Consider the following 23,717-nt stretch of genomic DNA (forward strand, 5'->3'; position numbering starts at 1 on the left):
TGAAGGACGACATCACGTCGGGACTGTATCGACGTCACGTCGTGACTGCGGTGTCTTAAGTTCGACGTCACGTCGTGACAGCGGTGTCTGACGTTCAACGTCACGTCGTGACTGCAGTGACAGCAGCTCGACGTCACGGTTGGACTATAAGGACTGACGTTCGACGTCACGTCGAGATTTATGATCAGTATCTTGCTTGACAGCAAGATTAATACTAGGACTTATGTCAGCGTGACTTAAAGCCTCACGCTTAGATTATTGATGAACTGAGTCACACTTAGTGGAACCGTGACGCTCCGCAAGTAAGGGTTCCTGTCGTACAGGAGCAGGACCGTAGGACTGCATTAAGGTGGACAGCATAGACTGCATGTCCTGCAAAACGTGACAAATTCGTAGATAATTTGTATTTTTCCTAACTATACAAACCTTAGCTATTTAATATGGGTTATTACTTCAGCGGAGCTGAATGACGAGCCATTAGAGTTTTAACGAGGGTTTACTACCCCAACGCTAGTTAGCAGGGGGGTAGGGAGGGGTAGCTTGCTACCCCCCCCCACACACACCGGTGAATACTTCACTTGGCTTAGAGGTAGGACTTATCGGGGGACAGGGCTGGCGGGCAAGTTTGATTAAATAGCTAAGGTTTGTATAGTTAGGAAAAATAAAAATTATCTACGAATTTGTCATTTGTTCCGTAACTGAAATACAAACCACGCTATTTAATATGGGTGACTCACCCCTTAGGAAGGGTGGTAAGTCCCTGCAATACTGGCTTTGGCTTTGCCCGGGTACTCCATATTTGAGTGTGTAAGTACTAGGCAATAAGAAGTCCCTGCACCTTGCTAGCATTGCTGTGCAACTGCTGCGGCCTACATAAGCTGTGTGTGAAGGTGAGAAGAGTGACTCGTCCTAGGAAGTTGACCTGGAGTTCTTCAGATGGAAATCTAGGCTAGGACTCTCCCAATACCACCTCGTCAGGGTATGGGGACGTGACAGTACAGTATTAACCTTAATACTAGGAACACAAGGAAGCATGGTTTACCTGCAGTGGTTTGAGGTCAGCTGTGCAGAGAACCCAGGATGCTGCTTTCTCCAAGGGAGGAGAGGATGAAGAAAAGAATAAGGGCCAGGCAAACCTTTTCATTCATGCAGACTAAAACCGGGTAACAATGCCCTCAACCTTCTGCTACCTGTCCATTAAGGAGCCTGAGGTTAGACCAGCTGTTGTACAGCCACCACAGGGCCGATAGAGAATGTATCGAGTTTCCTGTATGTCACGTCTTGCAGGTAGTGGGCTGTGAAGGTCATCTGACGCTTCCACACCCCAGCTTGCAGGACCTGCGTCACTGAATAGTTCTTTTTGAAGGCCAGGGACGTAGCTATGCCCCTGACATCATGTGCTCTGGGGCGACGTGACAGAGGAGGGTCAGGATTTAAGGCTAGGTGTATTACCTTGCGAATCCAGGCTGAGATGGTATTCCTGGTGACCCTCCTCTTCGTTTTCCCTGTGCTCACAAACAAGGTTTGCACGTGGGGACGAACTGCAGCTGTTCTTTTAAGATACAACCTCAGACTCCTTACTGGGCACAGTAGGAGATGGTCTGGGTCATCTGTTACAAAACGAAGACTCGAAACCTGGAAAGAGTCGAACCGAGGGTCCGGCACTCCCGGATTCTGAGTCTTTGCAACAAACTCAGGGACGAACCTGAACGTTACCTCCCCCCATCCCCCTGAATGGTCGATGTCGTATGAGAGACCATGGAGTTCGCTGACTCGTTTGGCCGAGGCCAAAGCTAGCAGGAACACCGTCTTCCAAGTAAGGTGGCGATCTTAAGCCTGGCGTAATGGTTCGTAGGGAGGTCTCTTAAGAGACCTGAGAACTCGAGCCACGTTCCAAGGAGGAGGTCTCACTTCCGACTGAGGGCAGGTAAGTTCATAACTCCGTATGAGTAGTGAAAGTTCCAGCGAGGAAGAAATGTCCACTCCTTTGAGCCTGAAGGCTAGACTTGAGGCTGAGCGATAGCCTTTCACCGCCGAGACTGAAAGGCACATTTCTTCCCGCAAATACACGAAGAACTCCGCTATTGCTGGAATAGTGGCATCGAGTGGAGAGATACCCCTTCCACGACACCAACCACAGAAAACTCGCCACTTCGCCTGGTAGACCCTTGCGGATGACCTGCGCAGGTGTCCAGACATCCTATTCGCAACTTGTTGAGAAAATCCTCTCTCAGTGAGGAGGTGCTGGATACTCTCCAGGCGTGAAGTCGAAGTGAAGCTACGGCTCTGTGGAAGATGTTGGCGTGTGGTTGTTTGAGTAGCTCGTGACGTGGAGGGAGTTCTCTCGAGGGCTCCGTCAGGAGTTGCAGGAGGTCCGGAAACCACTTTGCGTGATGCCATAGCGGAGCTATCAGGGTCATCGATAGATTGACCGATATTCTGGTCTTGTTGAGCACCCTCCTCATCAGACAGAACGGGGGAAAGGCGTAAACGTCGATGTTGTCCCACCGTTGTTGGAAGGCATCTTGCCAGAGAGCCTTGGGGCCTGGGACTGGGGAGCAGTACAGCGGGAGCTTGAAGTTCAGCGCTGTAGCGAACAGATCCACAGTCGGGGAACCCCACAAAGTCAGGACTTTGTTGGCTACTTGAGGATCCAAAGACCATTCGGTACTCACTATCTGCGTCACTCTGCTCAGACTGTCGGCGAGCACATTCCTTTTGCCTGGAATGAAGCGAGCTGAAAGTGTGACTGAGTGGACTTCGGACCATCTCAGTATCTCTACTGCAAGATGGGATAGCTATTCCGAGAAGGTACTCCCTGCTTGTTGATATAAGCCACTACTGTGGTGTTGTTGCTCATCACCACCACAGAGTGGCCCGCCAGGACCTGATGGAACTTCTGAAGTGCCAGGGATACGGCCTTCATTTCTTTGCAGGTTTATGTGAAGGTAGCTTTCTGATTCTGACCACAGTCCTGAGGTCCTGTGGTTCAGAACATGGGCTCCCTACCCTATCTTTGATGCGTCCGAAAAACAACATCAAATCCGGGGGAAGGACAAGAAGATCCACTCCCTTTCGTAGGTTCTCGTCTGCTAGCCACCACCGAAGGTCCGTCTGTTCTGCGGGACCCATAGGGATCAGAGAGTCCGGGGAATCGTATCCTTGATTCCACCGAGACTTGAGTCGCCACTGGAGGGATCTCATTCTGCGGCGACCATTGGGAACCAGACGGGCCAAGGAAGAGAGGTGGCCGAGGAGACGTAACCATATTTGGGCTGGAAGTTCTTCTCGTTTGAGGAAAGGCCTTGCGACCTTCCTCAGCCTTGCTATCCTGTCGTCTGATGGGAAGGCTTTGTGGAGATTGGTGTCTATGACCATGCCTAGGTATACCAGTTTCTGAGAGGGCTGCAGAGAGGACTTCTCGAGATTTACCATGATCCCCAGATCCTGGCAAAGTTCGAGAAGCCTGTCTCGGTGGAGAAGAAGGGTTGCCTCCGAGTCTGCTAGGATCAGCCAGTCGTCCAGGTAACGGAGGAGACGGATATCGATCCTGTGAGCCCACGATGATATCAGGGTGAACACTCTGGTGAACACCTGAGGAGCTGTGGAGAGACCGAAGCACAGCACCTTGAACTGGTAGATCTTGTTGTCAAGGCTGAATCTCAAGTACTTCCTGGAAGACGGATGGATTGGGATCTGGAAGTACGCGTCCTTTAGATCCAGTGTACACATGAAGTCTTGTGGTCTCACTGCAAGTCTGACCGTGTCTGCGGTCTCCATGCTGAAAGGAGTCTGTTTGACAAACCCGTTCAGGGTCGAGAGGTCGATGACTGGTCTCTAGCCTCCAGACGCCTTCTTTACAAGAAAGAGTCGACTGTAGAAGCCTGGGGACCCGTCTGCCACCTCTTGGAGAGCGTCCTTCTTCAACATGGTCTCGACTTCTGCCCGGAGGGCTTGCCCCCTTACCGATCCCATGGTAAGGGAGCTCAATGACACTGGCCTCGCTGTCAGGGGTGGTAGAGAGGATGTGAACGGGACGCGATAACCCTGAGCGATCACGGAAATCGTCCAGGTATCTGCCCCGAGTTGCTGTCACCTTATCGCGCAACTTTGTAGGCATCCCCCCACTGGTGGACATGCAGGGGGACTGCCAATCCTAGCGTTTATGGCCTCGACCGCTCCCTCTAGGATTTTTACCTCCCCTGGAGGATTTCCTGTCCTTCCTGTCCTTGACGGGAAAGGGCTTAGACACCTTTGGCTTCGCTGCTGTCATATTTTTTGTATTCTTAGCTGGATGGAGCTGTTGAGTTGCTGAAGGTTTGTAGGGCCTTGATGTCAGGGCCCTATGGAGGAGGGAGTCCTGGTTGGACTTCCTCCACCTCTCAGCGGCTAGCTCCACGTCCTTAGGCTCGAACAGACTCTTACCGAGCCCGGAAGAGTGTCTGAGCCTGCTAACGTCGAAACTGGGGACTTTCTGGTGGAACCTCTCGGCAACCGCGTCTCGACGTTTCAGGATCGTATTGGCCCACAAGCTCGAGACTTGGTGGGCCAGAAACTCGATGGTCCGCGTGCCAGAGAGTAAGAATGTCTCCAGTGCCTTCCTGGTGCTTTCTTTGGATAGGTCCTCAGACCGCACCAGGATGCCCAGAGACCCCTGCCAGATGCCAAGCCACGAAGTTGCCTGCATGGCACACTTCGCCACCTTCTCCTGGCTTAGGATCTCAGTAGCAGAATACGAAACCTGCAGGTTTGAAAGTCTCTCTAGAGGGACTCTCCCAGTGAGTTCTTCCACAGAATGGTGAATGGGAAGACTCAAATAAGTCTCCTCTTAGATCTCGAAATACCTCCTCTGGTGGACTCGAGGAGGAGGGAGGAGCTTGTTACCGGCGCCGGATCTGTTGGAGGAGGCAAGCTCGGAGAGCTGGCTTTCAACCTTGTCTCTGGCACTCTTCATCCCCTGTGACCAGGGCAAGGCTGCACTGGCCCTAGAGGGCTTCTGGGTGCCGTAGACTCGGTCCAAGACCGTGTCCTTACCCTCACGAGGAGGAATCTCAGGGTCCGGGAACCCGTTGAGATTTCTCATGAGGGTCAGAACTTGCCAGAACGCATGTTCAGACTCTTGATGCTCTCCTCCCGAAGGGCTAGCAGCAAAGTCTCCAGTCCTCAGTGGCTCTTCCTGGGGGGACACGTGGACATTCTCCGATGGTCTAGCTGGTTCCTGTCTGATCCTTGCAGAAGACTTCGGCAAAGTCTTCGAGTCCTTCGGCTCCCTCCTGGCAACGATGGATGCAGGCTCTTCTCCAACCCCGTGTGAGGAGACTTCTCAGGGAGAGGCGGAGTTTCCCCCATTGGTGCGATGGGGGAACAGACCGGCTCGTCCGGTTCCCCTGAGGATGGGAAATCCTCGTCCGTAGTGGAGGGAGAGAAAGTCTGGGGGGGAGAAGGAGCCTTGCGCAAGGATTTCCGAGGAGACAGCTTAGCCCTCGGAGAAGTTACCACGGAGGGGACTCCTCTCTTCCTCTTCAGGAGAGACGAGATAGCCACTGCTTTGTGACCTAGTTCAGAGAACACAGGCTTAAAAGCCTGCATGAGAGCTCTGACTATGGTACCAAACAAGGGCTGTTGGCTGACAGTCGCGCTGTCAGACACTCCTTCTGGAGGGAAGGGGATCGAACGATCCCTAGGAGGAGTCGACAAACGAGGGTTCGCCTGAAACGGAGCTGAAAGAGAGTCCTTAGACCTGTCCGGAAACCTCCCCTCCTCCGGCGAGCGCGCTGTTCTGCGCTTGCGAGGGGGAGAACGAGAAGATCTGTCCGCCTGAAGCCCCATGAAGTCGCGAGCGGGATCGCGATCGCGGCGTGTATCGCGCTGGTAGTCACGCGATGAGCCCTGCCCTGGATCGCGTGCGGCAGGATCGTGAGATACAAGAACTTCCCGCGTGCGCGTGTGACCGCACGCGAGGGCGAGGGCGCGCATAGGTGACGGCGAGGGCGTGCGGGCGCAGGAGCTGGAACGTGGGGCAATGTTGAAGGCAGGATAGGAGCTGGAGCGTGCGCAACCTTCTGCTCGCGTGTGCGCGGGCACGCGGGAACCTGCTGATGAGCCCGTGCGTGAGAAATTAATGGGCGCGTGTGCGCAGGAGCAATATTCCTAGCTCGTGGGCATGGAGCGCGCGTATCAGGAAGCACGGGGCGAGGGCGCGATTGTGCAGCCTCGTGAGGGCGCAAAGGTGAGCTTGCGAGCTGGCGCGCAGGAGAACGATGCGCAGGTGGTGCAGTAACCGCCCTCTGAGGAGAACGAGGGCGCGCTGGGCGTGCAGGAGAACGAGGGCGCGCTGGGCGTGCAGGAGATCGTGGGCGCGCATCAGGATGCGGGCGTAAGGGCGTGTGCTGCTGTGGTGGGCGCGCAACAGGAATCGGGCGCACTGGTGTGCGCTGCTGCGATGGGAGCGCAGGGTGCGCAACAGGATTCGGGCGCACAGGTGAGCGCTGCTGAGCTGGGCGCGCAACAGGATTCGGGCACACAGGGGTGCGCAGTTTGGAGGAAGAAGGCAGGAGTACCTGTGAGCGCCCGTGCGCTAGCTTAAGTACCTCCTGCACTGCGCACTGGAGTGTAGGAGAGCGCTTGCGCGCTGTGTCAGGAACTGTGGCTATGCGCTTAATTCCAGAAGTGCGCTGAGGCCCTGGAGAGCGCTGATGAACAGGAGTGTGCTAGCGCTGTAGCAGGAACTGCAGGAGGGCGCTGGCGCGCAGGAGAGCGATGACGCCCTATAACAAGAACTGCAGGAGGGCGCGCAAGAGATCATGGGCGCGCAGGAGGACCCTGGCGCGTAGGAACAAGAGCAGGAGCGCGCACGCGCACAAGGGAGTGCAGTGGCACTAAGTCAGGAACAGCAGCAAGTCGGTGCGCAGGGGGTGCCTGGCGTTTAAGGGACTGAGGCACAGTTTTGCGCTCAAGTCCCTTGTGCACCGAAGGGACCGGTGCCTGTACAATGACAGGATCAGCATCCTTGAAGGGTGATGGCAGGACAGCAGGTCTGGAGGGTGACAGGTCAGGGGGTCCCGAAGGACGACTTTCCACCAAAGGAGATCACGAACGATCTTCGGAGAGGTCTAAGGTGGTAGCTGGCAGGATCGGAGAACGATGAGTCTCCTCCGCAGAGGAGAAGGAATTCCTCTACGGCGAAGGGGAGGACGAGCCTTCCGCCTTATACGCCCTCTAAGGGCCGTGGGATCAGCAGGCTGACCTTTGTAAGGCCTCCGCAGAGGAGTCTCTGTAAGTGAACTCCCCAGGGGGGGAGAATCACCAGCAGGAGAGACCATGGGACTAAGTTCCACCCTCAAAAGATGTTCGGAGGGGGAATCAGAGCCTTCAGCTACCTCAGCAACAACAGAGTAGTTTGATCCGACACACCGGAGGCCTCCGTTATAACAACGTCGACGATAAACAGAGGATCTACGTCTGCTATCGCCGGCGACTGTTTAACAGCTGCTCCCAGCTTGATCATATCAAACAGGGCTTCCTTGGAGGGCGAACCATGAAGCCCCAAGGCAGACCAAAGCTGCAACAAATCACGATTAGGCACAGGGAAATCAATATCCTCCTCCGAGGGAGGAGGGGCAGCTGCCTCGCTATGGGAGGTAACTACCTCTCCCGCACCCCGGGATCGGTCAATAGAACAACGGTCTACGCTCCCCTTCGACGGCCTCTCAGAAGAGACCGATCAAGTGGGAGCTTCGGTGGAGGTTTGAGCTACGGAAGAAGAGGCCTTGGGATTTTCTCTCTTCAAAAAGCCTTTGGAGGAGAAATATCCCTTTTGGACTTCTTCTTCCGGCGGGTAAACCTCTCCCACTGGGAGGTAGACCACTCCCTACACTCACCGCATACATTACCCTTTTCACATCGTTGGCCCCTACAATGAGGACACAAGGTGTGAGGATCGGTGTCTACCACCGACATAAAGGTACCACAAGGGCGGTCAGATAAACCAGGACACGTACGCATGTTTATAGAGGCCAACTTCACACACTCTGAGAAAGAAAAAGCAAAACAGATTAATGGCAGTCAAAGCGAGGGTGAGAGCAGACACGTCTGTTCTTCACGCGAGCCAAAAGCAAAGTGAAGTATTCACCGGTGTGTGTGTGGGGGGGGGGGGGGGTAGCAAGCTACCCCTCCCTACCCCCCCCCTTACTAGCGGTGGGGTAGTAAACCCTCGTTAAAACTCTAATGGCTCGTCATTCAGCTCCGCTGAAGTAATAACCCATATTAAATAGCGTGGTTTGTATTTCAGTTACGGAACAAACTAAAGTTAGGATCTTGAACAAAAGGATCAGACCGTGACGTCGGGAACGTCAGCACTAATAACGGGAGTGGCAGCACTCAAGTCACGTCTGGAACGACCAGATAAAACAAAGGCACCGTGACTCTTTGCAGGGGCCTCCGGAGCTACAAAATCTGACGCTAAAAAAGAACGTTTAGCAGGCGAACCTTCCTCTGATGAAGGTATACGTTCCGGACTGCTCCAGTGACTGCAGCCAGGACGTTGACTTTGTTCTGAAGGAACTAATTTCCTCTTAAGAGGTGGTGAAACCTGACGTCAGGATTTCTTACTAACATGAACGTCATCGGAGGACGAGGAGAACTTAGTCTCGTCTCTCTTATAATAAGGACGATCGTGAGGAGCAACGTCTGCAACTCGTGAGGGAACGTCTGTTCGTGGTTTAATACCTATCGCTCCCTTTAGTCTTGTGACATTCCTTCTCCCAGGGGTTGGGGAGCTTGAAAGAGGTCTCGGACTGGGTGAGCGGCAAGTACGAACAGACGAACCCTCCGCAACACTGAACATGTTTTTCGCACTTTTTTCAAGGACACTCGCATCTTTTAATAATTTCAAATCGGACATAAATAAAGCTGATTTCTATCTGTAGCAAGCAATTCTCCCTTAAGCCAAAAGGTTAGAATTGCGAAATATGTCCTTTAGTGTAAGCTAATTAGTACATAATTGTATCACACATGTAAAAATTAATAAACATACATAGATAAAAATAAAAGTGAAATATATAAAGTAAAAGTTAAAAGGATCAGTGACTTGGGACGAGACTAAAAAACTAGATCGCTAAGGACTACGTTTTCTCTCTTTCTCTCCTTGTACAGTGACTTGGGACGAGAACAACAAACTAGAACGCGAAAGACTACGTTTTATCTCTCTCTCTCTCTCTCTCCCTGTACAGTGCCTTGGGATGAGAATAAAAAACTAGATCGTGAAGAACTACTTTTCTCTCCCCCTCTCCTATACAGTGACTTGGGACGAGAATAAATATCTGAATCAAGAAGAACAACGTTTCTCACTCTCTATCTCCCTGTATAGTGACTTGGGACGAGAAAAAAAGATTTGGATCGTTCTCTCTCTCTCTCTCTCTTGTTACGAGAGTACTGGCTCATTCACTCTTCGTCAATAAAAGGATATGTGACTAAAGAAAAAATACTAAAGGGACTAAGCAATTGCAAAATAACATGTACCTTTTATTTAGTATTTAAAAAACTTCAGTTTGTAAGAAGAATGAACTAAACGTCAAACTCTTATGCAAAGTGAAATCGTGATTCTCTCTTTCTATCGTAACGATAGAGTGCAAACTGCGTAGCATAAATAAACTTAATGCTAGTTCATCTCTGAAAACAGATCGAAGACTATTCAAAGAAAAATATTTTGAAAAAACAAAAATTCACTTATAATATTTTCTAAAAATATTCATCCCATCGATCCATAAAATACCAAATTTCTCTCGGTATTTAGTACAAATGGAGTGAGGATCGATGAGGCCTAAGTAAGGTGGGTGAGATCTAAAAATATAGAGGTAAATCTATAAATATCAACAAGAATTTATAAAGTGATAAAATAAATACTAAAAACTTAAAGCCTTTCACACACTTCCCATACACTGGGGGAAGGGTCGGCCATATTCTCTCTCTATCGTGGAAAATCCAGAAAGAGATAAAAAAAAAAGGGTAAAAATTTTTCTCTCTTCAAAAAGAGTTTCTCTTGAAGATCTTTATTGTTTGAGAAAGTAGAAAGAATAACCAACCAGACGAAAGCCAAAAACCATAAACAAGTACTTCACCAATTGTTGAAAACTTGAGGTTAGCGCGAGCAAGGAACCAATGTTGACACCTAACTCGGCAGAGAAGAACTGGAGAACTTTGGAACAGTGATGGTATCCTGCCGAGTGGTGGCGCTAGTGTACACCCAGCAACCCAACACCTCAATCGCTCGCGAGTTTTGAATCGGCTGCCGACCGTCGTAGATGTTAGCTATATATATATCCAACCGGCTAAGTTAAATATTTAAAATTGTATTTTTCCTAACTATACAAACCTTAGCTATTTAATAGGGGTTATTATTTTCGGCGTAGCTGAAATGACAAGCCATTAGAATTTTAACGAGGGTTTACTATCCCCCCTCCCTCACACACACCTGTGCTTGAGCTCACTTTGCTTAGAGGTAGGACTTCAAGGGGGATAGGGCTGGTGGGCAAGTTTGGTTAAATAGCTAAGGTTTGTATAGTTAGGAAAAATACAAATTATCTACGAATTTGTCATTTGTTCCGTAACTGACATACAAACCACGCTATTTAATAGGGGTGACTCACACATTAGGAAGGGTGGAAAGTCCCGGACAGTACTGGCTTTTGGCTTTGCCCAGGGACTCAGTATTTGAGTGTGTCAGTACTCAACAATAAGGAGTCCCTGCAACTCACTAGAACCTTGCTACGCAAGGGCTGCGGCCTACGTAAGCTGTGTGTGAAGGTATAAAGTGTGACTCATCCTAGGAAGTTGACCTGTAGTCCTTTAGATGGAAACTTAGGCTAGGACTTTCCCAATACCACCTCGTCAGGGTATGGGGACGTGACAGTATTAGCTTAATACTAGGAACACAAGGAAACATGGTTTACCTGCAGTGGTTTGAGGTCAGCTGTGCAGAGAACCCAGGATGCTGCTTTCCCCAAGAGACGGGAAGATGAAGAAAAGAATAAAGGCCAGACAAACCTTTTCATTCATGCAGACTAAGACCGGGTAACAATGCGCTCAACCTTCTGCTACTTGTCCATTAAGGAGCCTGAGGTTTTAAACCAACTGTTGTGCAGCCACCACAGGGCCGATAGAAAACGTATCGAGCCTCCTGTAGGTCACGTCTTGCAGGTAGTGGGCTGTGAAGGTCATCTGACACTTCCACACCCCAGCTTGAAGAACCTGCGTCACTGAGAAATTTTTCTTGAAGGCCAGGGACGTAGCTACGCCCCTGACATCATGTGCTCTAGGGCGACATGACGGAGGAGGGTCTGGATTCAGGGACAGATGAATCACCCTACGAATCCATGCCATGCAGGGGGATTGCCAATCCTAGTGCTTGCGGCCTTGGTCACTCGCTCTAGGATTCTTGCCTTCCCTGGAGGACTTCACGCTCTCCTTGTCTTTAACAGGAAAGGGCTACTGGTTGGACACATTCGTCTTAGCTGCCGCTACCGGTTTCGTCATCTTGGATTGGCGAGGTTGTTGAGGTGCTGGAGGTTTGTAGGGCTTATATGTAAGAGCCCTTTGCAGAAGAGAATCGTGGTTCGATTTCTTCCACCTCTCAGCTGCCTGTTCCGTACCCTTGGGCTCAAACAGACTCTTTCCCAAGATGGGAGAGTGTCTGAGCCTACAGGTATCCACGGCTGGAACCTTCGAGTGGAACCTCTCGGCCACCGCATCACGTTGCTTCAAGATCGAGTTTGCCCACGTTCGAAACTTGGTGGGCCAGAAACTCGATGGCACGTGTACCTGAGAGGAGGAAGATCTCCAGGGCTTTCCTGATGCTCTCCTTGGACAGATCCTCGGGTCGCAGCAGGATGCCCAGAGACCCTAGCCAGACATCCAGCCACGAAGTGGCCTGTATGGCAAAACCGCGAGCTTTTCCTGACTCAGGAACTCTGTTGTCGAGAATGTCACCTGCCGGCTAGAGAGTCTCTCAAGAGAGATTCCCCTGGAAGGCTCTTCCACGGAGTGGTTCTCTGAATCATACTGCTCTCTTCCTGGTGAACTGGCAGCAAAGTCACTGTACCCAAGGTTCTACTTGGGGGAACTCTTAGAGTCCTTCGATTCCCTCCTAGGAGGGATACGTAACTCCAACAAAGAAGTCTGAGGGCTCTTCTCTCCCTAACACGGGACGATTCTCCTGCTCGAGATGGATTTTCTCCCATTGGTGCGGTGGGAGAAGGTCTCACTTTGGTAGAGGGGTAGCACTGGTGCTCGCGCGATGGGAAACCCCTGGGTCGCGCGCAAGAGACGCTGGCGCTCACGCGATGGGAAAAAACCAGGGGTCGCACGCGAGAAACCGTTGAAAACATTCTCGCGCGGGCGCGACATCATTGGGTGAGCAGGAATCAGATTGAAGAGCCCGTGATAAAAGTTGGCGCGTCGGCGCGGCTGTCAGTACGCACGCGTACGAGGTTGTTGGCGCTTGAAGATCGTCGGTGCTTGTGCGTGAAAGAAGATCGACAGCGCTAAAGATCAACAGCGCTGAAAGATCGTCGGCGCTTGACCGCGCAAGAAGATCGTCAGCGCTTGCGCGCGAAATAAGATCGTTGGCGCTTGCGCGCGTAAGAAGATTGTCGGCGCTTGTGTGCGTAAGAAGATCGTCGGCGCTTGCGCGTGTAAGAAGATCGTTGGCACGGGGAACCATAGGAGCCTGAGCGCGGACGATCATCGGAGCTTACGTGCGTAGGAAGATCGTCAGCGCTAGCGTGCCAAAGAAGATCGACGGAGCTTGACGATCGTCAGCGCTTGCGCGTGTAAGAAGATCGACGGCGCTTGCGCGTGTAAGAAAATCGTCAGCGCTCGCTCGTGAGAGAAGATCGCCGGCGCTTGCACGCGTAAGAAGATCGTCGGCGCTTGCGCGCGTAAGAAGATCGTCGGCGCTTGCGCGCGTAAGAAGATCATCAGCACTAGCACGCAAAAGAAGATCGTCGGCGCTAGCGCGTGAACGAAGATCGTCAGCGCTAGCGCGTAATCAGCGCTCGCTCGTGAAGAAGATCGTCGGCCAAGATAATCGTAGGCGCTTGCGCGCGTCAGGAGATCGCCAGCATTTGCCCGCGAAGAAGATCATCAGCGCTAGCGCGTGAAGATCGTCAGCACTAGCGCGCGAAGAAGATCGTCAGCACTAGCGCGCGAAGAAGATCGTCAGCGCTAGCGCGTAAGAAGATGAAGGACGATCCGGAACTGGGACGATCAGGACTGGAACAGGATTCCCTGGATGGAAATCTCAGGAACAGCAGGAACAGTAGGCGAGTGCTTGCGCGCAGGAAAACGTTGGAGCGCAGGGCGATACCTCGCACTTAAGGGGCTTACTCACAGTGGGAGAAAGCCCCTTTTGCCCCGAAGGGACCGGTGCCCGTTGGAAAACGGGGTACGTAGGCCCCCACAGAGTCAGCAGCCAGGAACGGAGACGGCAGGTCAGCAGGACTAGGAGATGGCGAACTGTGGAGAGGTCCCGAACCGCTGGCTGGTCTGAACAGGAACAGTCCTCCGAAGAGGAGTCTCTATGAGTGGTTTCTTTCACGAACGAGAGAAGTGAACACTTCGTAGAAGAGACTAGAAGACACTGATGATGGCGCCCCATAGGGCCGTTGGATCAGCAAGCTGACCTATAAGGAGAAATCCTCCGAAGAGGAGTCCTTATGAGTGGCCTCCCTCGCGAACGAGAGAGGTCACAAGATCTTGCAGCTGCTCAGCCCTCGAGCATGGTTACAAGAGCGGTTGCTCAGCACCAAGAGCACGTACACTACACACACAGCACAACACTGAAAAGGAAACTTGCTAATTTCTATACTCAAATATACAGTATACATAAACATAAAGAATGTTACATATATATTAAGTATAAGAAAAGTAGGTAATTAAGTAAAGACAAAACATTAATGGCTGCCAGGCAAGGGCGGGAGCAGACACGTCTGCCCACCGCCCGAGCCAAAAGCGAAGTGAATCAGTTCACCGGTGTGTGGGGGGGAGGGGTAGCTAGCTACCCCTCCCCTACCCCCTCGCTAACTAGCGCGGGGGTAGTTAACCCTCGTTAAAAATCTAATGGCTCGCCATTTCAGCTAAGGCGAAAATAATACCCCATATAAATAGCGTGGTTTGTATTTCGGTTACGGAACAAATTAACAACTTACTTTATGATCAGGACGTCGAAGGAAGTTTCATAATAGCACACAAAAGTAGTAAAATACAAAAAAAAAAATTACAGGGAAAAAGGCAGGGACTCCCTCGACAACCCCCCCCCCCCCCCCTTTACATAGCCATATTAAATATAAGACAGCCTAAAACCCTTTGTGTACTCAGAATACTTAGGTTGGAGGGTAAAGCTGAGATTCACCTTTGCGACTCAATACCCAATGCACAATAACCTCATGAATGAATGAGCACCAATCATTTATAATTTTGTGAGAAATTCTTAATTAATTTTCAACAAATCTATAACTAAACTTAACACCAATATAATTATATACAAGTAACAAATTAGATTCTATATCTAAATGATACTTTTCAAACCAAGTTCCCTTAAAATGGATACATAAAAAATACACCTTTTTTTTCCACTTTCTTCTTGATTTTCAATACAACATGGCTTCCGTCACACAGAAATGCTTTTTTTTATTAATATCAAGTCGGCACTTAGAACCACAGTTGGGGCAAACAGTGTCACTGTCACTTTCACTTTTTATAACAACGTGATCTTGGCAGTGCTTAATTATTCTTTCGATCTTACCACAATACTGTAATGCAAAATGATATTTTGATTATAAAATAAATTTTTGAATATACTTACCCGGTGAATATATAATAGCTGACGTCTCCGACGGTTCGACAGATTCCAAAAACTCGCGAGTGATCGCCATGAAGGTTGCGGGTGTGCCCACCAGCGCCGACTATCGGCCAGATACCGCATATACATGTAAACAGCCTCAGTTCTTCTCATTTCGCTGGGTCTCCATCGGGGAGGAAGGGAGGGCCTATAATTTATATATTCACCGGGTAAGTATATTCAAAAATTTATTTTATAATCATAATATCATTTTTAAATATTAAACTTAGCCGGTGAATATATAATAGCTGATTCACACCCATGGTGGTGGGTAGAGACCAGTATTAATACAATAAAGGCGTATATGCTTAGAGTTTTTGACAGTTATATCATAACAAAACCCAAATAAATATAGGTACCTGGTAAGGAAGCTGACTCTGACAATTACTCTGCCTTGTTAGTCCGCTTTCCTTACGAAGCCCAGCCATCCTCTCAGGATGCTGAAAGACTCCCAGGAGCTGTTATATCCAGGGCGACAACCCATACAACAGGACCTCATCAAAACCCTTAATCTGGGCGCTCTCAAGAAATGACATTTGACCACCCGCCAAATCAAAAAGGATGCGAAAGGCTTCTTAGCCTTCCGTACAACCCAAAACAAGATTAAAAACATTTCAAGAGAAGATTAAAAGGATATTGGAATTAAGGGAATGTAGTGGTAGAACTCTCACCCACTACTGCACTCGCTGCAACGAATGGACCCAGTGTGTAGCAGTCCTCATAAAGAGTCTGGACGTCTTTTAAGTAAAATGAAGCGAACACCGACTTGCTTCTCCAAAAGGTCGCGTCCATAATACTTCGCAGAGATCTGTTTTACTTGAAGGCCATGGAAGTTGCTATCGCTCTTACTTCGTGCGTCTTGATCTTAAGCAAGCAACGATCTTTTTCACTTAAGTGAGAATGAGCCTCTCGGATTAAAAATCTAATAAAATACGATAAAGCATTTTTAGACATAGGCAATGAGGGCTTCTTAACTGAGCACCATAAGGCCTCAGATCCACCTCGTAAGGATCTGGTACGAGCTAAATAAAACTTAAGAGCTCTAACTGGGCACAGTACTCTTTCAAGCTCGTTGCCTACGATCTCTGATAGGCAAGGTATATCAAAAGATTTAGGCCAAGGACGAGAAGGGAGTTCATTTTTGGCCAAGAAACCAAGCTGAAGCGAACATGTGGCTTTATCTGTAGAAAAGCCGATGTTTTTACTAAAGGCATGGATCTCACTGACCCTTTTAGCCGAAGCCAAGCACACTAAGAAAAGCGTCTTGAGGGTGAGATCCTTCAGGGAGGCTGAATGTAATGGCTCAAACCTGTCGGACATTAGGAACCTTAGGACCACGTCTAAGTTCCATCCAGGAGTTGCCATACGACGCTCCTTAGAGGTCTCGAAGGACTTAAGGAGATCTTGGAGATCTTTATTATTGGACAGATCTAAGCCTCTATGTCTGAACACAGAAGCCAACATGCTCCTGTAGCCCTTAATAGTGAGAGCAGAGAGGGAGCGAACATTTCTCAGATGCAGGAGAAAGTCTGCAATTTGGGCTACAGAGGTACTGGAAGAGGAAATGGATGATGACTTGCACCAGTCTCTAAAGACTCCCCACTTCGACTGGTAGACCTTGATGGTAGATGCTCTCCTAGCTCTCGCAATCGCTCTGGCTGCCTCCTTCGAAAATCCTCGAGCTCTTGAGAGTCTTTCGATAGTCTGAAGGCAGTCAGACGAAGCGCGGGGAGGCTTCGATGAAGACTCCTTACGTGGGGCTGCCGTAAGAGATCCATCCTTAAAGGTAGACTCCTTGGAACGTCTACCAGCCATTGAAGTACCTCTGTGAACCACTCTCTCGCGGGCCAGAGTGGAGCAACCAATGTCAACCTGGTCCCTTCGTGAGAGGTGAACTTCTGCAGCACCTTGTTTAGGATCTTGAAAGGTGGAAAGGCATAAACGTCCAGGTGAGACCAGTCCAGCAGGAAAGCGTCTATGTGGGCTGCCTCTGGATCTGGAACTGGAAAGCAGTAAGTCGAGAGCCTCTTTGTCAGAGAAGTCGCAAAAAGATCTATGGTGGGTTGACCCCATGTCATCCATAGCTTCTCGCACACAGTCTTATGCAACGTCCACTCCATGGAGATGACTTGTCCTCTTCTGCTGAGGCCGTCCGCCAAGACATTCATTTTCCTTGCACAAATCTCGCCAAAGGAGAGATGTTACTTGCCTTAAATGGAGTTCCATCTGATCCGTGGATCAAAGACCCGAGCATTCCAGACTGTCCAGTGGAGCTCCCTAACCCAAATCCGATGTATCTGAAAACAACACATGGTTTGGGTTCTTGATCGCAAGAGAAAAACCTTCTCGAAGTCTGATGTTGCTGTCCCACCAAGTCAGACATGTCTAGACTGAGTTGGAGATTGGGAAAGAGATACTCTCTAAGCCCTTCTCCTTGTTCCAATGGTTTAGGTGAAATTGGAGAGGGCATAGGTTGAGTCTCCCCAGAGAGATAAACTACTCCAGCGATGAAAGAGTTCCCACGAGGCTAGTTCAAACTCTTACAGAGCAACTGTTTTTCTCTTGCAAGTGAAGGACTTTTAACAGAGCTTGTTCCATTCTTGCGGGAGACGAAAAGGCCCGAAAAATCAGACACTGTATCTCCATTCCCAAATAAAGAATAGTCTGGGATGGGGTACTGTAAGTTACGACTTCTCTACGTTCACTATGAGACCTAGCTCCTTGGTTAGGTCTAATGTCCATTAGAGGCTCTCCAGACAGCGATATAATGACAACGCCCTGATTAGCCAGTCGTCAAAATAAAGGGAGGCTCTGAATCCTCAAAAAAAATGTAGAAAGCTTGCTACATTTTGCAAAGGCCTTGTAAAAACAAGAGGAGCAGGAATGAGGTCGAAGTACAGTGCTCGACATTGGTACATTACTTTCCCGTCCACAAACCTCAGATGTTGTTGAAAGTTTGGATGAATCGGGATGTGGAAGTATGCATCCTGAAGGTCGAGAGAGACCATCCAGTCGCCTTCCCTTAATGCTGCCAAGACAGATTTGGTAGTCTTCATCGTGAAGTTTGTCTTGACAATGAACACATTGAGCGCACTTACATCTTAAGTACACCTGCAGTGAACGTGGCTGCCAGATCATTGGAGCCATCCCTGATAGCCTTGTTCCTGCAGAGAAAGTGGCTGTCAGATCATTGGAGCCATCCCTGATAGCCTTGTTCATGCATGACATAATTGTACAGCAACACTTCAAACGCTCGAAAAACTCCTAACAGGAGATGGTCTAGCTCTGAAGCCGACCATACAATCTTGAAGCGTCTCATGGCCAGGCGACGGGGAGAGCCTATGAGGCTTGAGAAGTCTCCCTGGGCAGAGGCAGGAACTCCCAAGCCGAGAACTTCTCCCGTGTCATACCAGACGCTCGCTCTATAAGCCAGTTTAAAAGGAGGGAAAGCAAAGGCTGTCTCCCCCAAACTCCTCCTGGTGATCATCCAGTCGCCTAGCAAACGTCAAGCTCTCTTAGAAGAGCGAGAGAGCACTAGCTTAGAAAACAACGGCTTCGAAGTAGCTAGGCCTAGTGTAAACTCTGACGAAGGCGAACGAGGAGCAGCAGTTACAAAATGGTCCGGACAAAGATCCTTAAAAATCAGCATGATTTTTTTAAAGTCCATAGAGGGCTGAGCAGCTTTAGGCTCCTCTCCGTCTGACAAAGTACCCAAAGGAATATCAGTAGGAGGGGGATCAGCAACTTCCTCATCTGAAGGAACCTCGTCCGACAATTGCCGAGTTTCATGAAAAGGAGAGACCTGCCGCGGTGGCAATGCTTGACAGGCAAAGTCCACACGCAAAGGAGCAGCAGTAGCAGTCAAGGGAGCGACGTCATGTCGCTGCTGAAAGGACTGACCAGCAACAACAACAGAAGTTGATGGACGCTCGACGTCAAGTCGAGACTGCCTTGACTGCCTAGACTGAGCAGTCAAAACAACCCTTGACTGCGTTGCTTGACGCTCAACGTCAAAACAAGGCAACTGCGGCTGGTTGGCGAACGTCCTGAACGTCAACACGAGACTGCGGCAGCGGCTGAACGTCAACACGAGGCTGCGGCAGCGGCTGAAAGTCAACACGGGACTGCAGCGAGTGAGGATCCAAGTCACGTGACTGACGTGACAAACTACCGACATCACGTTTCATAACGTCAAAAGGACGAGTAAAGGCTCGTTTGGGCGGCTGACGGCCAGAGTCTCGGTTAGCGTAACGGCGACTCGAAAGCGAAGGTTCATCGTGAACCTGCTCAACGTCATACTTCTCCATAAGGGAGGCAAGCTTAGTCTGCATGTCCTGCAGGACAACCCATTTAGGATCAACGGAAGTCGGAACGGGCCGAGACGACGGTAACGTTTGTGTTGGCAAAACATTGCCTTTACCGCGACCCTCGTACCCCGTGTTACGCTTGCGTTTAATAGGCGAACCGTCTTCCGACGACTGCAAAGGGTCAGAGCTGTCCCCATGGCTACAGCCAGGACGCTGGACCTGTCCTGAAGGAACTGACTTTCGCTTAAAGGGTCTAGAAACCTTGCGCCAAGGTTTCTTTTGCGAAAAGTCTTCGGATGACGAGGAGAAACTTCGTCTCTCCTGTCTTATGGCAAGGACGTGCTTGCCGAGCAACGTCTGATACCTTTGAGGGAACGTCTGTTCGTTGGTTTACACTCCTCACTCCCTTAGGTCCTACGACATTCCTTCTCCCTGGTGCATGGGAGCCTGAAAGAGGTCTCGGACTAGGCAAGTGACAAGCACGAACAAACGAACCCTCCGCAACACAGCACATGTTTTCTAGCACTCACTTCACTGATATCGTATTTTTCAATAATTTCACATTAGGCATGAATAAAACTGATATCTACCTGAAGCACGCAATTCTCCCTTACATCAAAAGGTTATAATTGCGAAATGAGTCGTATAATGTAAGCACATTAGTACAAAATGAAACACACATGCAAAAATCAAAAAAACATATACATATATATCGAATAAAACGGAAATATATAAAGTTAAAAAGGATCAGTGACTGGGAAGGAGACTAACTCTAGTTCATTAAAGACTACGTTTTCAATCTCTCACCGTACAGTGCCTTGGGACGAGAATAAAAACTAAAAACGTTTTATCCTTTCCCCCCGTACAGAGACTTGGGACGAGAGTAAAAAACTGAATCGAGAACAACGTTACTCGCTCCCAAACAACTTACTTGGGACGAGAATAAAGATCGGATCGTTCTCTCTTTCTCTCTCTCTCTCCGTCTCTCTCTCTCTTGTCACACACAAGAGAATTGCCCACTCACCTTTCGTCAATAAACAGGTTATTTGACCAAAGGAAAAAAACTGAAAGGACTAAGAAATTGAAAATTAACAAGTTCCTTTAAATTAGTATTTAAAACACTTCAGTTTGAAAGAAGAATGAACAAAACGTCAAAATCGATTTACTCTTTCTGCAAAGTGAAACCGTGATTCTCTCTTTCTCTATCGTAACGATAGAGCGCAAACTGCGTAGCATAAATAAACCAAACGTTAGTTCATCTTTGAAAAAACAGCACGAAGACTATTCAAAGAATATCTTTCTTAAAATATTTTCTAAAAAATATTCATTTCATAACTCTTACAGAGCAAATGACTTAAACTTAACGAAAATAAAAGTTGAATGGGCTCAACGTTGTTTAACTTCGGTTTCCAAGTTAGGACCGCCTACATCTCGCATCTCGGAGGTAAAGGCCGCATATAAACAAAACATAAAATTTATCTTGATGTTTAGTATAAATGGAAAGCTAATCGAAGAGGCCTAATAAAGGCGGGAGAGATATAAAATATATAGAGGAAAATCTATAATTATCAACAATAATTTATAACGTGATAAAATAATTACTAAAAGCCTAAAACACACTTCCGTACACTGAGGGAAGGGTCGGCCATCTTTACTCTATGGAAAAACCAGAGATAAAAAAGCAAGGGCAAAACACTTTTACTCTTCTTTCAAAAGCATTTCTTTTGAAGATAGTATTGAATAATCCAACACGGCAAAAGCAATAAAACCAAAACCAAGTACTTCACCAATTCGGTAGAAAACTCGAGGTCATAAAGCGAGTGGAATCGACTTGTCGATGAAACCGACAGAGAAGAACTGAGGCTGTTTACATGTATATGCGGTATCTGGCCGATAGTCGGCGCTGGTGGGCACACCCGCAACCTTCATGGCGATCGCTCGCGAGTTTTTGGAATCTGTCGAGCCTTCGGAGACGTCAGCTATTATATATTCACCGGGTAAGTATATTTAAAAACAAAAGTTTTATAATTCAAATACAGTAACAATTGAGAAAAGAACTTCGGAGAAAATCTACAAAAATTGATGTCAAAATGAGAAACCGCACCAGAAGTTGAAGGTTCACACTCCTCCATGGCTCTCATAAGACTGAAAAAAGTTCTGTGAAAAGAGTCGAAGTGTGTTAGTTTCCTAGTAAAAATGTCACCTGATTGGGTATTCAAGTCACGTGATTCAAGTTTTGTTAAAACGCTAGTCCCAAGTAATATGTGGATAATCATCATTGGTTAAAAACTATGACAATTGGGTGACTTCTTGTTTCGTAGAATACAGTTGATAATGTAATAATGACATAATCTATGTTTATAATGTAATAATGACATAATCTATGTTTATAATGCACAAACAAACAAACAAGAGCTCAGGCTTTAGAGGAATTTAAGAGAGTTAAGAAGTCGAGGGACTAAGTTTTTTCTGGCGGGTCAAATTTAATTTTAATTTTTAAACCACTTCTGGACCTAGCACTGCTCAGATTTATATATATATAAAATAAACCTTGGAATTCCCTCTTTTTAGTGAAGGTACTAAAATTTGATAACTTGCTAGAGGAACTATTGCATAGAATTACCGAGAAATATACAAGTGGGTATGCCATCAACGAATAAATAACAACGATATTAGAAAGGTCAAGACTCATAGTATACTTGAATAACTAGGGTAAAAAATAATATGTCCATGTGGGTATTGCGTAAACATACAGTATTAGAAGAATGGTTAAAATAAAACGCAATATGCCTTTGTGAGTATTGCATAAAATAATGTATACATAAGGTATCAGAAGGGTCACATCAAGAAGAATACTTGAAAGTCGTCGGTAAAAATAAGGAGAGTTTATAAGAAAGTGAGTAATCATTGCGGGAAACGTAATATGTTCATGTGGGTATTACAAAAAAGGAAGGGTACATATGGTATAAGAAGGGTTGGGTCAAGAAGAATACTTGAATGTCACGGGTATAAATATTTGAATGATGTAGGGAAAAATGGGGAGGGGTTGTAAGAAAATAAGTAATCCTATTGGTAAAAATGAATGGGGCCAGGGTTTATGCACAGAAGTTCTAAAACTGGTATGTACATAAGAACGAACAGGAACGAATACAACCGACCCGTAGAATGTTAACTAATATATGAAAAATATACGGTTAGTATAGGATATAGATAATTTGTGCAGTTTTCTATGTATTAACTATACGTACAAGAACAATGTATAGATAAGAAAAAGTAGGTATAGATATATATATATATATATATATATATATATATATATATATATATATATATATATATATATATATATATATATATATATATATATATATATATATATATATATATATATATATATAGATTAAGTATTTATTTGCGACAAAAACAAGTGTCATTTTCGAAGGAAACGGACGTTTTTCTATAGGGAATAGTTGGGTTTTACTAGGCAAGTTTTCCCTGTCCATAAATACAATAAAACCGATAAAGCTTGGCCTAACCAACCTGATATTCGATCTCCAAAGTCTCTCCTCCTTTAACAAATTCGTAGAAACATTCTTCTGTCCCAGCCTTCACTTCAATTGTCATTTCTCTGTCTATATCTCTACAAAGGGATATGCAAAAGCACAGAGAAAATAAGACTAGAGTTGCAAGATTTTGACTGGCCATTGTTTAATGTTTACAACTTGCGGTCCAACTGACGAATGAATTAGGGTTGCCAGATGATTTCCATTGGATTATCGTACATAAACCTTAAAATTATCGTTTTTAACCTAAATTGTGGTACACACTTTCAAGATAATTATTAAGGAGCAACATAAATGACTTATTTCAAGGTATTTTAGTATAATTGTTAAATTAAACACACACACACACACACACACACACACATATATATATATATATATATATATATATATATATATATATATATATATATATATATATATATATATATATATATATATATATATATATATATATATATATATATATATATATATATATACTCTGAGGAAGTATCACAAAACTAGTCAGGACTTAAGTGTATATTTTGTATTTTCATTTTCCCTGTGGTTCTTCTGCATCTGAGCATCACGTTTTCCTGTGATTTTTACGCATACCTAAGGTATGTATCGTACATCGTATCGGACCCAAAATAGTCGTACACGTGCGATAATTATCGTACGAATGGCAACTCTGGAATGAATACACGGAAAGCGAATTCTATTATGAAGTGACTGCGAGATACTGGATCTGCCATTAAGTGCCCACGATTAAAAGTGATATTGACGACTGATCAAAGAACTGCAATTCTTTTTATTTATCAGAGCTATTACTTACTTGATGATTGATGGACATAATCAAAATATTTAGTATTTTTGTGTCAAAATTCTATAGTCTGGACGAATGTTTGAAAGGCGTGAAACAATAATAATTAAACATAATAAACATCTCTTTCAATAAAACTAAATACA

At 47.1% G+C, this 23,717-nt stretch overlaps 1 protein-coding gene across 1 annotated transcript in view; it reads right to left on the reverse strand.

Moving 5' to 3' along the window:
• LOC137626682 (transmembrane emp24 domain-containing protein 1-like) overlaps window positions 1-22,935 on the reverse strand; it is a 204,999-nt gene extending 182,064 nt beyond the window's left edge. The window contains exon 1 of the mRNA XM_068357698.1: window positions 22,744-22,935. Coding sequence (XP_068213799.1) covers window positions 22,744-22,908 — 165 coding nt within the window. The 5' untranslated portion in view covers window positions 22,909-22,935. The remainder of the gene's footprint in view (window positions 1-22,743) is intronic.
• Window positions 22,936-23,717: the final 782 nt, after the last annotated feature.

Source organism: Palaemon carinicauda, chromosome 2 (genome assembly GCF_036898095.1).
Source record: "Palaemon carinicauda isolate YSFRI2023 chromosome 2, ASM3689809v2, whole genome shotgun sequence".
NCBI lineage: Eukaryota > Metazoa > Arthropoda > Malacostraca > Decapoda > Palaemonidae > Palaemon > Palaemon carinicauda.